A 16,202-nucleotide genomic window follows, 5' to 3' on the forward strand; every position below is an offset into this window, starting at 1 on the left:
CCTCTGACAGTGCAGCCTGGTTCCTCACACATTCCTGGTGGCTGGCGATCCCTGGGTTAAAGTGAGCCACATTCACGATGGGCCGCGTAAGGGTCTGAAGTCCATCTGCTGACCCCCGAGTGGGCAGCTGCCCCTGGAAAGCGCGGAGACCTGGGCTGCCTGCACCTCCATTTCTATATGGGTAAAGTAGGCCCCACATCACCTCCTGGGGCTGCTGCAGGCACTGGATCGAGTGCACAGAAGGTGGCGGGGGCCTGGGCAGTGAGAGAGCCCTGGCCCACGTGGCCGGAGGCAGCAGGGATGGGCACAGCACCTCAGGCGCCTGTCGGCCTTCCCTGCCAGTGCTTGAAGTCAGAACCAACAAGAATAAAGATCCAGCATTAGGCCAAAGCCATGCTCCGCAGAGAAGAGAAAGACAGCGAGGGAGGCTGAGACCAGCCGCTGCACTAATAAAGTGGCCGAAGCAGTGCCTAGAATCTGCCGCGGAATTTTCGACAGTGCTATGAAATGGGGGGGGGGGGTGAGGCTTTGTTTCTTGTCATTATTTTAAGATCAGAAAATAAATCTGAGAGGACAAAGGAGAAGTCACAGCATCCAAAGGCTCTTAAGCTATTTGAAATACATGCATAGCTCGTCTATTGGCCACTAAATCTGGACATTTTGGTTAAATGCATGATTTTCCTAAGGGAGAAATTACCAAAAATAACCGACAAAAAGGAAGCCCTTAATATCCTCAGTTAAATCTCCAGACCCAGGGGATCCGGCCGGCACATTCTTCTGAGATTCAGTGGGTGAGTGTCTCTTCCCAGGTCCGTCGGAGTCCAGAGTGCATCCCCCAGAGCCCAGACTGGTGCAGGGTGCTGCGGTCACCCCCGTGCTGACCCCTCTCTGGCTGATCTCAGAAATGCAGTCGCATGAGTACTTGCTCTCAGAAAATAAATCATTATTACTCACAGATGAGGGGACAGGTGCTCAGGGCCCGGAGACTCGGCTGGAATGTCTCTGGAACTAAGAAAGAAAGGAGTGTATGGGGCAGTGCACCGAGCATCCTCCTGTTGCCCCGGAGGATTTCGTAGTGACGTGCGGCCTGTGTTCTGGGGCTGAGGTGGCTCCCAGCAGCCACTAGCCAGGGCCTGCCGCCCGCCTTATACCACGAGCTTCCTGCGGCAGCCTTGCCTGCCGTCTCCCTGGTGAACTCTGTGGGTGCCCGGTGCTGCGGTGGTGGAGCTGCGGCGCACTGACCCCTGCCCACCCCCGAAAGGCACAGTCAGAGCCTCACCCCAGCGGTGTCGGGTGTGGGAACCGGTGATTCCACAGGCGGTGTGAGGAGGAAGCTCCCCTCCACACGTGGCGGGGCTGCTGCGGGCGGACACAGCTGGAAATGCACCGCTTTAAATAAAATCCATGAACACAAACCAAGTTAGAGAGACAGGCGACACAACACTGCACGATAGCAGAAGACACAGAAGATAGCTTGAAATTAGGAAGAAGTGGCTGGCATCTTGGTAAAATGCAAAGCCTTACCTTGAAACAATAAAAATGAAAAACCTGAAGCACATGGATAAAAAGATGCCACATCGTGAGAAACGGGCTGGCTGAAGTGAGGGCCTCTGGTCCTTCAAAGCTTAATTGTCGAGGCGGCCGCGTGGGTGCACACCTGCAGTCCCAGCCACTGGGGAGGTTGAGGCAGGAGGACTGAGTTCAAGGCCGCATGGGCAGTTTAGAGAAGCCTTGGCTCAAAATAAAATTTTAAGAAGAGACAGAGAATAGAGCTCAGAACTCTGGTAAGGCCACAAAGGCTAATTTTTATGTTTGCTCAAATTTCACATGAAATGCAGGAACTCTCCAAGTGGCTTTACATTTTCTCCCTGAGCCAGCTTGGCCTGGCATGTGTGGTGGATGCCCGTAGGGCGTCTGCCCTGTGGCCAGCCCTGTGGGTGTGGACCGGTGGGTCCACGGCAGGGGGGTCCACAGCAAGCGCATCCACTGAGCCCTTTGCCCTCCTCCTTGTCCATCTTCAGAGGTAAAGCCCCCATGGGGCACAAAAATAGATCCAAACAGGCATTCACTCTTGTCACCATTGTTTTCCAACTGGTGGGAAGACCAGGCAGCCCTGAAGTGGGCCCCGGGGGGCGAGAGGACCCAACTCCGATGCTGGAGCTTTTCAGGCTGGCAGTAGGTGCTGGAGCCATTGGTCCTTTCCTGTGTAACTTGCATCCTTACCTGCGCAAGTTCCAAATTAAATTCCCTAGGGATTACAGAACGACCCTAACTGCAAGACTCGGACAGGAGGAAGAAGGAAGCCCAGATAAATATTTAACCAAGCTCGGAAAGTGGTGAGTGCAGTCAGACTTATCCAGGCCAGCACAGGGGAAAGGGCAGCTCTCGCCTGCTGGGGAGGATTCTCCTCTGGGCCAGGTGGTGGAGCGTGACACGGGTTGGACCAGAAGGGTTTATGGAGTCACCACAAGGCCTCGAGGGGCTGCTCTTCAGTCCAGCTGCGGCTCACTTTATTTTAATCTACATCCTTCTGGAAGCCTCTTGACAGGTGCTGGCAAGGATGCAACGGTATCCCGGGCAGTGCAAAGAGAAAGACCTGCGCAGGCCACTCTGGGGCTTCAGGCCGCAGCGCACCAGCCCCGCTGCGCCTGGCCGAGGACCATGAACCTGGCACCATGACTCACGGTGCTGATGCCCAACACGAGCTCCTGGAGATGCTGGAGGCCAGCACCCTGCAGGGAGGCGTGCTCGCCTGGGCAGGAGCAGAGCCAGACCGCCCGCCTCAGGGTGGGCCTGAGGGCAGGCGCAGGGTGGAGGAGGCCGGCGGGCAGGCCCTGCAGCGCTGCTTTCCTGAAGGGCCTGGAATGAGCACATCCAGGGAGACATGCAGCCTTGGCTACCAGGGCCGGGAGCAGGCGGGGCAGCTGCCCACAGGCACCGTTTCCTGTGCCTGTGACGGAGGCCCCACTCTGTGAGCTCCGTGACACGCGGATGGGACGTTTGAGTGTGTGTGTGTGTGTGTGTGTGTGTGTGTGTGTGTGTGTGGCGCACCTCCGCACCGCTGCTGCAGTCAGCCATGCAGACGAGCTGTGTTACGGGTTAGCCAGCGCCCCGCGGGCCGGGGCTCTTGGAGCTCGCCGTCACGCTGGCCACTGACTGATGCCCCGGCCTCTACTGCCCTGGCCTCCTCCACTCAGAGCCAGCCGCCCGCCGATGGTGCTGCTGCACTTGGCTGTGTCCTGGAACTGCGCCCAGGACACCAGAAGCAGCCTGGGAAGGCTGAGGTTGGTGCTGCTTCTGGAGTCCCAGAGGCCCCACAGCCCTGCAGCCCACCGCAGGGCACAGGAGGCTGTGGCAGGAGGCAGCTCTGCGGTGGGTTGGCCTTCTCCCCAGTTTGGCCTCTCTCCTCGCTGCCTGCGAACTTGGGGATGCAAGGGGCTGCCACTGCTGCTGCTGGCCAGGCCGCCAGGGTCATCCCCAGGGCGTCAGCTAGGCCTAGGGCTGGGGCTGGCAGAGCAGGCCACTCGCATGATGGGATTAGTGCCCACAACGTGCCTGGAGCCTCAAATCAGTGTCAAGGCTGGGGACAGAAAGGAAAGCAACCCAGGGATCCAGGCTTTGTTCCCATCCCTTTGTCGAGGCTCCTGAGAGCAGCTGCTCCCAAGCTGAGGAGGCTCTGATGCAGGCACTACCAGGCTGAAGGTTAGGGGGCACTCCCCAGCTGGGTGGCACTGAGGCTGCAGAAGCAGCCAGGCACAGAGCGAAAGAGAAGTGACAACGACACAGCCCCAGCCTAGAGTGTGTGGGCCATGTCCCCCTGCAGGGCCTGCTCTGTCCCCACGTCCCCTCCATGGAAAAAGGGGCAGGGCCTGTGGCCTCCCTGGGACAGAGGGGCTCTCAGGCCCTTGGCTGAGCTGGGTTGGGCAGGTATCCAGCCCCATGGACAGCCAGGCCAGCTGAGGCTGCCCACTCCTCTGCTGGACACAACTGTGCAGGGCCTGTGACACAGATCCTGCAGTGAGGATCCCTTGGGGGCAGGGGCTGGGTGGTGAGGGCCGAGGGTCACAGGTGCAGGGCAGGGTACACCCAGGGGCAGATGGAGTGACCCCACCTGGCCTCAGGGCTCGGGGTCTATGTCACTGTCAGAAGAGCTGGCCCTTAGCTGGTAGAATACTGAGGCTTTGATGGTGACATGCTTGCCTCCAGGCACTCCCTGTGTGACCCTGGTGCCTCTTCTGAGGTCAGTTCCCCTCATTGCTCAAGATGTGAAACGTACAGTAGTATCCAGCAGATAGTGGGGGGCCGGGGCTCCAGCAGGACAGGCAGTAAGACTGCAGGAGGCCACGGGCTACAGACCCCGCCCTTTATGGTGCTGAGGAGGCTGTGGTGTTGCGAGGTGAGAGCCAGGTGGGCTCTGTGCCACTCACTCACACCACTGACTGTGCCAGGCTCTGCCAAGCTGGGAAGAGTGGCAGAGAGCAGGCAGGGTGGCTGCGCTGGGTGCCCCACATCCAGCGGGGCTCACGCTGTGGAAGCGAGGTGTTTGTCCCCTGGGGCCATCACGATGCCAAGGCCTGAGCCCCAGAGCCGGCTCCTGGGATCCAAAAGTCTGACTCAGGGCAGGACACTCCCTTCACAGTCGCCGGAGATGGATCCCTCTGCCTCTTCCGGCTCTGGTGGCCCCAGACACCCCTTGATTATGATGGCATCGTTCTTGCCTGAATGCCCTGGCTGGCTCTGTGTGTCCAATCCATGTACTGCCTTTCTGGAGCCTGCCCACCTCCCAGGGAGCTCTGCTTCCCTGGCAGATCATCTCTTTTGGATTGGTTTCCGGTATCCTGCAGCTGACTTGCTGAGCTGTTTTGTACAAGGGCTGGCATTTGCCAGCAGGGCAGCTTGGGCGCACAGGCCCTGTGCTATGGGCTTCATTCTGGACCCGCACCTGCAGTAAGGCTGCCCCACCCAGGAAGCTTCGGAACCCAGTGCTCAGCCTGGGCAGGGGCTGCCCTGTGACACCTCTTAGGCCCCATGCCTTCTTGGGAGCCCTGTGTGCCAGGAGGGCTGCTGATTCGCGCATGAGAGTGGGACTGCTGTTTACCTCTGTGCCCATTGGCCCCGGCTTGAGGCCAGCCATGGGCAGAGTTGTCTTGAGAAGATGCATGTGGAGCCGGGGCAGGAGCAGGCGCAGGCACAGGGCTCACCCCTGGAGGTGCCCAACCCCCGCTGCCGCCCCTGGGCCACGCTAAGCATGGACCGCAAGGTGTAGCCAGGTTTGAAGCCCAGTGTTGTCCAGACCCCACCCATACCCAGCTTCTTGATGCTGGGCCTTGAGGAAACACACCTGCGTGTTCCACGTGGGTTCCCCTGAAGACAGAGCCCTGGTCGTTGAAGAGGGGCATCCCGAGCGCACCTGCTGCCCCTGCGCACACCCGCGTGCCGCAGACCTCAGGCTTTGTGAGCCTTGACATGGTGTGCTCAGTTCTCCCGGGGCCAGCGCGCACGATGGGCCCCCAGAGGGTCCACTAGTGAGTGTTCTCAGGCCACTGTGCCAGGTCTGCAAGGACTCTTCAGGCAGGGGCTCAGCACGCCGGAACACGATCTCACGGTATAAAGCGGACCTGTCTGGCTGAGACTGCCCTGGTCGTGGGGCACCACGAGGAGGGCCACCCATGTGTCCACAGGGCCCCCCGGCACCGGGCACCATGCGAAGCACACATTCCTGTGTTTCAGGGCTCCACCTTCAGCGTACACGTGGGGAGCAGAGGCCCTGGAGGTAGATCCGCTTTTTGTATTGGCAGACGTCTGCTCTTGGACAGAGACGCTGCCCGGCAGCAGAAGTCCCTCCTGCCCAGCATGGTCCTTGCGGGCAGGATCTGGGAGAAGGTGGTGCAGCCCTGTGCCATCACAGCCCTGGACTTGGCCGGAGCGTGGTGTCCGTGGTGCCTCTTCCCTCCCCGGGAGGGTGGATCCAGAGAAGCTGGAGCTGGCCGCATGCTGTCCCTGGGAGTGCAGGCAAAGGAGCTGAGCTAGTGCAGAGCAGAGCCAGGGGAGGCGTGGAGGTCCCCGCACCTCTGCACAGTGTGGGCTGGCGTCCTGCGCCTTCCCAGCAGGTCCCTGAAGCACAATCAGCCCAGCCTGACCGGTGCACTGACTTCAGAGTCCACTCAGGAGTGGCCTGCACGTCCCCAGGACCAACCAGAGAGGGACTCAGATCGCCAGAGACAGTGACCACTGCGAAGGCCCCCCAGGCTCCCGCCTTGGGTTGATCTTTTCCTGGAGTGGCACTTCCGGCCTCACACCCGACACGCTGCCTGGGAGGACGGTGCTCAACTGCCCTGCTGGGTGTGGCTGGCGTTTGGTACCACGTGTGTACCTCAGTGGAGCTGACCTCAGGGTCACAGGGCGTCTAACAAGGGAGACTAACAAGGGCGTCTAACAAGGGCAGGGCACTCGTGCGATGCCCTGCCACACCAGGTACAGGGGACGCTGTTGTCCCCTTAGCAGGGTGTCTCAGTTACTTTTTACTCTTTGTTGGGATGAAATACCCAACACCCCAGATTAAGGAAGGAGGACCTCTGCTTGTCTCTCATCTGGGGACTCCAGGGTCTCAACATGAGTGCTCCCAGTGTACCCCTCCCTGCTGGCTGGTGCTGCCCACCCTCTGTGCAGCTCTGGTCCTCTTGCCTCGTGACCCACAGGAGGACACCAGCTGCACTGTGCCTGTCCCCACGCAGCCTGGCTAAAGGTGGCCTCTCTGTCCAGCTGGGTGGGACATCCGGTGCTGGCCAGCCTGACAAGACAAACCGAGAGCCCACTGACCCCTCGCCCTGGGCTTAGCTGGCTACCAGGTGGCTGGGATCCGGGTTACTCCCTATGTGCCTGATGGCCTCCCCCCCCCCCGCCCGCGCGACACCTGGGAGTGAGAGGGCAGAGGCACCGTGGAGGAGGGCAAGAGGCCGGGTGAACAGCGTGTTCCAGGGCAGCTGAGGTCCAGGCTTGCAGGGGAGGGAGGGAGCAGCCCTGAAGCCTGGGTAGACACAGGCTGGTGCTCATGGACCAAAGCCAGTGGGCTCCATATTCCAGTGCCACAGTGTCTGATGGCGAGTGACACAAGGAGCTGTGAGACACAGCCAGGGTCACTCCTGTCTTTGGCTCCTGTGGCCTCCACCTGCCAGGTGGCCCTGGAAATCCTTCACAGCCAAGAAGGTTTCTGAGCATATCAGACAGTGCTGTCTAGAACCACCCCCCTAGACAGTGCTGGGGTAGGAGGTTGCAACCCAGAACTCATGGGGCTCCCACTCCTAAGGATGCTGTGCCCGCTGCTGCTCTGTGGACACCCCAAAAGTGCCCATTTGTTGGGACGAGGGCTCTGAGGCCATCGCTCTGTCCTGGCCCACAGACAGCAGCTCTGGCTGGGGTCTGCACCCAGGGGCATGCATGGGTGGCCCCTGAAGCCTGTGACCCTATGTTCAGGTTGGGTGGAAAGTGCAGGAACCTCCCCAGGGCCACCCTGCTCATCCCAGATCCACACACAGCCAAGAGTGGGGCTGTACTGGGCCCACATCGGGGTGGCCGTCCCCACCAGGTGGCAGCTGCCACCGGCTGTCCCCCAGGCTGTCCCCAGGGAAGAGCCTCTGCAGAGGACCCTTCGCCTCTCCTGTGTATCCGTAGACCATGAGACATTCCAGGTGGACGCAGGCTCCGTGGGAGATGACCGGGACACACACGTTGAGTGACTGTCCACAGTGGGGAAAGCCAGTGAGTCACTCACCACATCCTGTCATCTGTGTGGGCAAACACCAGAGGTGGGCCACATGGGACAGTGGCCTACAGGCTACCACAAGCCGTGCTCAGGCGCATGCAGGGTGCCTGCTCAGCCACCTCAGGGAGACAGACATCGACAGAGCAGGAGCCATGCACAAGTGGCTAGGAGCGGCGCTGGAAAATCATTTGGCTTCTCTTACACACGTACACACGCACACACACGCACATGCACACACACGCACGCACACACACACGCACACACACACGCGCACACACACGAGAGAACCACAGCGGAACACTGCTGTCCAGTTAGACAAGACTGTCAGCCTGGGCAGACTGTACCTGCTGACCGGCACCCTCAATGCCAAGGCCTGTGTTGCCAGGCCCTGCTCACCCACAGCAAAAGCCCAAGACAGCCACTGCCAGGGTGCCAGGCATAGGCTGTCCCACCCCAGCACAGGGAGGCCGGCTCATCATCCCACCGCTGGTCACCAGGAACAGCTGCTGCCCAGCATGCAGACGGGATGTGGAGTCTGGCCCTCACCTGAGAACTCTGTGTGCTTACTTCTGCATCTGTCAGTGTTTCTGCGGAGGACCGGTTCTGAAATTCTGTGGACTAAAGACAAATCAGGAACTCAAGAAGCCCTGTGGGCACAGGCGCGAGGAGACTGTGCCCACCCGGAGGGCAGTACAGCCTGGGAGTGGGACAGGGATGCTGGCAACACTGACCTGGGTCTCCGGGCCGAGCCAGAGAGGTGGGGGGACATCCAGAGATCAGACTCGGGCAGGTGGCTAAGGACAGGGGCATATGGGACAGTATGAGCCACTCCAGGGTTGAGGGAAGAAAAGCTGGACAGGCCCACAGTGGGCTGGGTAGTGGTCCCCAAGGACATTATGTCCACCAGATCTGTAGGGGGACTTATGTGAAATGAGGTGTCTGTAGATGTCATTCTGTGAAGGCTCTCAAAGAGAGACAGAGCCCAAGAGCCAGAGGGACAGAGACCCAGGGAGAAGGCCACCTGGGGCTGCAGCTTCCAGTCGTGGAGGTGCAGGTGGCTGTGGCCACCAGAGCTCAGAGAGCCCTGGAGGTGCTCCATGCCTGAGCCAGACCTCTGCCTGCAGAGCCATGAGGCCGAAGGCTGCTGTGTGGCAGTGCTCTGCGCGTGCCTGTGTGGATGGCTGAATTGGGGAGGCTGTGACAGAGTGGTGTGGCGTGGCCAGCATCCAAGTGGTGTGTGCAGGCCCCTGCCTGCGTGGCCCTTGAGACCCACCATCTCCAGCAAGTGGCCTGCTCTGGGGTGCAAGCACTGGGGCAGTGGGCAGCTGGAGAGCTTGGGTGGCTTCTGAAGGAGTGGCCATGTCTAGCCAGCCCACCAGAGGCAGGGAGTGGTGAAGGAGGTGGCTGGGCCAGTACAGAACCCTTGCCACAGAGAAGCCCCGGGACGCTGAGAGCACCTGGAACTGGGCTGGGGCTGGGATCCAGGGCAGCTCTGGAGCTGGGGAGCTGGGGAGTGTGGGAGCCTGCAGCACACGGCCCTGAGACCTCCTGAGGGCTCACGTCTAGATGGTCAAGGGCCGTGGCTCCACGCCGGGGCCAGGGCAGATTAAGGAACAGCAAGGTTACAGCTTCAGTTGTTTCAGGGCGCCTCAGAGAGCCCCCCACCCAGTCCAGCCACGTCCCTAACAAGCCACTTCCAACATGATCTGGCCTGCTTGGTGTGGGTGGGACCCAGCGTGCGCCTGCGGCTCATAACTGAGGTCTGGACCACAGGGTCCACCCTTTGTCCCTGCCCACTCTCACAGCCTGCCAGGACCATGGTGGCTGCTCTAGGGACCACGAGTGAACCAACCAGCTCACGACCATGATGGTCCCGGGCCAAGGGATGGGGTCCAGGGCTCCCCGGGGGGTCTGCCTGGCACCTGCGCCCCTTCACCAGGTGGTTCTGGTGGCCCCAAATGAAGGTGGTGCTGGCTCTCGGGCACATTTCTTGGGCTCTCTGAGCTGTCTGGGGAAACCGCTGTACAAGGCTGGCACCTCAGGAAGCAGGGCAGGCCTGGACTCCCCCCACGCCACATGGGGCCTCCCTCCACGTCCCATTCAGGTGCAGGGGCCCTGTCCTCCTGGTGTGAGCTGGCTGGGCGGTTTCCAGGCGCTGTCCCTACTTGGGGAATTTGTCCCCATCCAGCCCGGCCCGGGTGCCCGTGAGGCTAACACTCTTCTCATTGTCTCCCAGGTCTCCTGACACACGCAGCCCCCGCGGGCCCAGCAGTGGTCTCGGCTCCCTGGAGAGCCCGCACCTCGGCCAAGGTCATCCTCCTCTGTGGATGTCACCGAGCTCCACACCTGCCTGCCGGCTCCTACGGCCTGGTCCTGACGGCCTCGTTCCTGGCACTCAGCGCCCTGGTCTCTCTGGCTGAACCCAGGAGACTGGGACTTGGACACACAGGTGAGGGCGGCACAGGGCATCAGTGGTCTGCGGCCCGGGGCGCCCAGCCGCGCCCCACCTGCAGCAGTCGCGCTGACCTTGGCGCAGGAGAACAAGGACCAGGAGGAAGCTGCCGTCCCGCCAGCTGAGCCAGGACACCTTCCAGGAGTGTCGGGCGCTGGAGTCGCCACCTCTTGGGCCCCAGACTGTCTGAATCACTTTTATTTTCTTATACTTTCAGTATACTCAATAGACCAAAGAGCAAAATCTATTTTAACGTGGACGCACCCCTACTGTCTGAGTCCTGGGACAGCGTGGGTGGGAGGGCACGGGCCGAGGCTGCCTTGGAGAGGACGGGGTGCCCACGACTGAGGCCCTGCCTCACATGCGGAGTCACACCCAGGAGGATGGCGAGTGGAGGAGGACAGCGCCACGGCAACCCTGCGGGACCCAGCGGGGACACAGCCGGGGACAGCCGCCACGCGGACGGCGTGGACCCTGGGGGACACGGACCCACTCCTTCTCCATGCTTAGACCGACTCGATCGTACTAAAATCACTTTCTGTTTTAACCACTTAAACATGCCTCTTCTTCAGCTCCATGTCTGATAGTTGGATAATCCAGTATTCGCCAAGAGCATGTTGGTCTCCCGTGACTGCTGTCTCATCCGATACGCCATTTAGCTCCAGAAAGCAAATTAAAGGAAACTGAAGTAACACTTGTTTGAAAGAGATCATTAAATGTATTTTGCAAAGCCTAAAGTTATATATTTAACAGTTTTTATATGTTGTATATTTGTAGAAAATCCTATTTAACCATTAATGTGGCAGCCTGGTCGTCCCCTGGTCATCCCCTGCTTTGGGGCCCGGCCCTGCGGTTCCCAGAGACACTGTGGGGTGGGCTGCATGGGGCCCAGGGCCAGGCAGGCAGGGCAGGACTCCAGGAGGCAGCTGAGGGCCATGGGCCCGAGCCCTGTCGGCCCCCGGCCAGCGCCCGGAGACCGGGCTTCTCTGCTTGGTTTGGGTTGGTGGCTGAAGCCCTTGGTCTGTGGCTCGGGCAGTGGTGGTCAGGCCTGTTGCAGAAGCTTCTCTTTCTCCCCTGTACCACCCATAGGTCTCGAGGCCCATGTGTGCTCGGTTCCTCCTTCTACAGTGCTGTCCCCTCAGCCCAGAGTGTCCGCAGGGGACATCACGGAGGCAGGGTGGGCGGTGGCATGGGCCCAAGACACCATCCTCCGAGTGCTCCTGCCCGGTGGGGCTGGCAGCGGGGCTGGCGGAGGGCAAGGGGCAGGGATGCCCACCTGCCCTGCCGAGAGCCCCCGCTTCCTTTCCTTTATTTTCCTGACTTCTGCTAAAGTATACTACCTACGAGTCCAATTAACACGAGTATTATGCCAGATCTATGCTAATGAAAAAGTAAAAAAAAAACCATATAACTGCAGTACCTAGATGCTGTCCCAGCAACGTGGACTAAAGATGGGAGAGAAGGGCCCACTTGCCCAAGGCCTGGCCTCATGGCTCTAATCCTGCTTCCCCTTGGCAGCCGCACAGTGAGTGACGCGATTCGTGCCGGACAGAAGGGCGGGGGCATGGGTCCCCCACGGAGTGGGACCCGAAGCACACTGCCCTGCAACCCCCTCCGCCGGCTGGTCTCCCTCCTGCTCCGGGGCGGGATACGAGGGCCCCTCACGTCCTCCTGCCAGCGCCCCACAGCCTCCCCCTCAGATTCCTCTGAAAGCAAGTGTAGGCGTTCACTCCGGGGGGAGAGACCGGGAGATTTCAGATGTGACAGCATAGTTTTTTCTTTGTTTTACAGTATTCAATTTTGTGTTGATTCAGCTAAATTATGAAAATAAAGAAAAAAATCCTTTGATAAGCATATGGCTTTTGTTCCCTGGCCGTGGCATCCTGGGAGAGGGCCACAGCCGGAGTGGCTGGAGGGGACAGGAGGTGGTGCAGACGCCCAGGCTTGGAGTGGCCCGGCCACAAAGATCCCTCCAAGTGCAGGGCAGTGCCCGGCTGCAAGCATGGGTTCTCCTGGAGCCGTGGGGGTGGCCCCCAATCCTGCCCAGCGAGTGGACAGGGTCGGGGTACCCACAAACCGTGTGAGCCCCAGGCCACACACAGAGGCCGAGAGCTGAGCGCTTCAGCTATGAAGAGAGCACCACTTCCCCCGCATTTCTCGCCTGCGGCCAGGAAGCCTGAGGGAGGACGGATGCCCTGCTTCCCACCTGACCTGAGGGGTGAGCAGGCCACACAGCTCAGGACATGGCCCGGGATCCCCAGGGGAGACCAAGTCTAAGGGAGCCCTTCCCAGGGGTCTCCAGAGAACAGACCTTGAGGTCCAGGGCTTCGTGCTGTCAGTGTCCCCACCTGTGGCCACCTGCTTGGGGTCAAACCTGTCACATTCCAGCTGCTCTTGAGAGGTATTGACCTGGACCATTGGTGGCCTGTGCGTGGGCTGTGGCCATCGGGTGGCCTGCAGTTGATATCAGAGACCTTGCTGGCCTTGGCAGTGGGGGCAGGTAGACAACACCCGCAGCAGGGCAACACAAGCTTGGTTGTCACTGCCTTGGGAGCCCAGGTGTGGCCTGTGTGCCCACATGGGGCCCAGTGCTCCAGCCTCCGTGGAAGTCCACCTCAGCAGTCAGGACATGTCAGGTAGGGTGGGCGGGAGGCTCTCCTCCTACCTCAGGACAGACGTGGACCTACCAGCCGCAGGACCTGATCTTGGGTGCAGAGGAAGCCAGGCCCCCACCAGTGCACAGGGCTGGCCAGGGGAACGCGGCGCCGCTCCTGTGATGGGAACCTGCGCTGCCCCAGGGGTGGCTGGGCTGGCCACGCGCTCCCCATGGTGAGGGGCAGGGTGCGCTGTCCTGGCCTCACAGCTCACGGCTCAGACCTGTGGTCCTCAGCCGTCACCCTCCTGGGGCACCGCAGGCCAGGTGAGCCCTCCCTACCACCAGGCGCCAGGGCCGCCAGCGGCTGGAGGCCGGCTCTGCTGTCCGGTGGGAAGGACTCGGCTTCCTTCCCTCCACGTGGACCGTGGTGTGGACCCGTGCCACGTGGAGTTGCTTGGGTCCTGCAGAAGCCACTGTAGTTTCCTGGGTGGACTGAGGTGAGCCACACTCCCTCCCTGAGCCTAGGTCCCGGCTGCAGAACAGCCAGGGTGGAGGCCAGGCAGGTTTTCTGGAGACAGGGCCCTGGGCATAGGAAGGCGGGGCACGCCCACATCGCCGTGTGCCACACGCCGGGCGCCTGCGCGCCACTTGCCCTCTGAGCAGTGGACCCCACCGCAGTGCCCGCCCGCCTGCTGCGCTGTGGGCTGGCGCAAAACGACTTGCTTCTCTGAGCCTCGGCTGTCCCATCCCAAGTGGGGATCCCGTGAGTGTCGTCTTGCCAGGTGAGCAGGTGACCGCACCTGTTGAGGGACACACCTGCCTATCTAGAGTGAGAGCCAGGGCGAGAGTTCCCGGCAGTCTGCCGTCCTTCTTCTGCCCGGAGGTGCCCTCTGCAGCTTTCCTAAGCAGCCTGCGCGCACCACGGAAGGGCTCTGTGCAGAGGACGCCCATGGCGGTGAGGGCAAGGCAGCGAGCAGCACCCGTTCTGGGGGCCGGGTGGAGAGCATGCGGTGTGTCCAGGGAACGTGCTCTGCACTATGCACGTGTGCTAGTGTGAGAAGTGCGTGCGTGAAGGTAGATGCATGCGTGTGAATATGACGATGCGTGTGAATCCCCTGCGGGTGGCTGTGTGTGTGTGTGTGTGTGAGAGAGAGAGAGAGAGAGAGAGAGAGAGAGAGAGAGAGAGAGAGAGAGAGGAGAGGGAGGGACAGAGAGAGAGGGAGAGAGGGACAGAGAGAGAGGGAGAGAGAGAGTGCACTCACACACTCACGCTCACTTTTGCCATCACCCACAAGTGCCCACCTTCAAGTGCCCAGGGCCTTTCTTAGGGAACCCGGTCACAAGGAGTACCAGTGTGGCTGTGACCCCGGTCCTGGAGTCCCCATGGTCATGCCCAACACGTCCCTCAGAATGTGGCCAAAATGGTGACAGCACTGTGGCCGGGGACACTGGGCCCCACCTCCCCTCCGGCCTGCTCCTCCTGTCCTGCCCTGTGGTCCAGATCCCCTGTGAGGCCATGTGTGTCACCTTGTCCTTGGCTCAGTCTGCATGGGAAGACAGGCATGTGGCCAGCTGCATCTTGGCTGTGTGCCCCACGGGTGTGCAGAGCTGAGATCTGGGTGCCTGGGTACCTGGCCCAGGAAGAGGCGGCCACAGCCATCACCTCCTGCAGGGCAGCTGGGAAGGCGCCCCCTGCTGACCCCAGCCGATGGTGGACTGTGTGTCCCCAGCAGGGCTGTGTGGCTAGAGAGGGCCCACTCAGCCTGGGGGTCACTGGGCAGAAGCCGGGCTGGCAGGGGTGCTGGCTCCTCAGACCCATCCTTGGGTCCCTGGCCACTGTGCTCCATCAGAGGCCAGAGGCAGGGAGTCCCACAGCACAGAGCCAGGGTGTGAAGAGAGGAGGAGCCAGTCAGAGTTCAGGGATGATGGAGCAGGCCGGCTCAGCACAGGACTCGTGGGGCAGGACAGCCCCGCACCTGTCCTGCTGCTGGGGGAGCTGCCCTGGCTGCCATGCAGCGTGGCGTACCCCTTGCCTGCTCACCCGCGGCTCCCCACCCTGCGCACGCGTGCAGCCCCAGGAAGGGCCCCATTGCTCTCGGCTCCTCCAGCTCCTCCCAGCTTGGGGGCGCAGCGCGAGGTGAGCCCGGGGCCTCGGGCTCCAGTTGCACGCAGGCAGGCGCTGCACTGCCCGGTGCTGCTTGTGGAGCTGTTTCCTGCTCAGGCCTCTCACGGTGCTCAGTGCTGCTTCAGACAGAGCTGCCTCCTGCGTCTTGGCCCCGGGTGAGGTCTGCAGAGCCTGTGGGCTGCTGGTCACAGTGCAGCTTGGTCCTCTTGTGGGTCCCAGAGCGCCCATCTCGGCTCAGTGGCCCGGGAGTCCCCACTGGCCCTCTGCAGCTGGCTGGTCTCTGTTGAAGGTCAGCTTCTTTAAGGGAATCCCACATGCTAAATGTACTTTATTTCTTCCTGCTGTGCCCAGTAAAGTACTCTGAAATAATGGCTGCATCTGTTTGCTCTGTGAAGGTCAGCTGGTTCACCCCTGCTCCGGCGCCATAGGAGGGCACTTGCTTCTCCGACAGCCGTGGGCGGCTGGGTGGACCTGCTCCCCCAGATGGGTGTGCTCAGCATTCACAGCCAGCTGTCCTGGGAACAGTGACCTGAGGAGGGAGCAGTGTCCTCTGCTGAGAGGTGAGTGTGGAGGAAAGTCGCACTGACCCAGGGGCCACAGGGAGACTTTCCTGTAGGACTCTGGTGACTGACGTCAAGGTCAGGGACAACAGGATTGCTGAGGTGCAACCTCAGCCTCTGAAGAGGGCAAGGAAGCTGGGTGCAGAGAAGATAATGAACAGGGGCTCTCCCTACCCAGGGAGTGGGGCTCCCCGCCCAAAGTCAAGCCCTGGGCCTGAGCAGAGTGTGGCCGATGGGACAGTCCCCATTGTGAGCCTCTGACCCCATCTGGAGCACCCTGTCCCCCTGCAGGTGTGGCCTTGTTCAGGGGATGAAGGGCCCTGCCCCTCTCATTGAGGACACTGAAGGACACAGGAGGGCCTAGCTGGTGTCTTGGGGCCTCGAGAGGAGAAGTGGGTGCCGCCCTGGGGCAGCACCTGCAGGCTGTGCTCACCCAAGACTTCCGGGGGCTCGTGCAGACCTTTGTCCTCTCCACCACCTCCCCTGCAGAGCCACTTGCCTGGTGAGGGTGCGGGGTGGACTTGGGGCTGCTGTGCTGTGAGGAGGGTGCAATGGTGGTCGTCCTGCTGGAGCCGTACCTGGCCGACACCACTCACACATCACCCGGAGCACCCACATGGGCATCAGGCCCCAGGAGCGCAGGAAACCCCAGATCAAGCAGCCCCAGAGTCCTGCGGAGCCACGGAGTGGATCCACCAGGGAGAGCC

At 61.2% G+C, this 16,202-nt stretch overlaps 1 protein-coding gene across 1 annotated transcript in view; it reads left to right on the forward strand.

The window, feature by feature from the left end:
• Fam19a5 (family with sequence similarity 19 member A5, C-C motif chemokine like) overlaps positions 1-11,980 on the forward strand; it is a 97,072-nt gene extending 85,092 nt beyond the window's left edge. Inside the window, exon 4 of the mRNA XM_023702574.1 lies at positions 9,999-11,980. Coding sequence (XP_023558342.1) covers positions 9,999-10,007 — 9 coding nt within the window. The 3' untranslated portion in view covers positions 10,008-11,980. The remainder of the gene's footprint in view (positions 1-9,998) is intronic.
• Positions 11,981-16,202: the final 4,222 nt, after the last annotated feature.

Source organism: Octodon degus, unplaced genomic scaffold (assembly GCF_000260255.1).
Source record: "Octodon degus isolate 3935 unplaced genomic scaffold, OctDeg1.0 scaffold00153, whole genome shotgun sequence".
NCBI lineage: Eukaryota > Metazoa > Chordata > Mammalia > Rodentia > Octodontidae > Octodon > Octodon degus.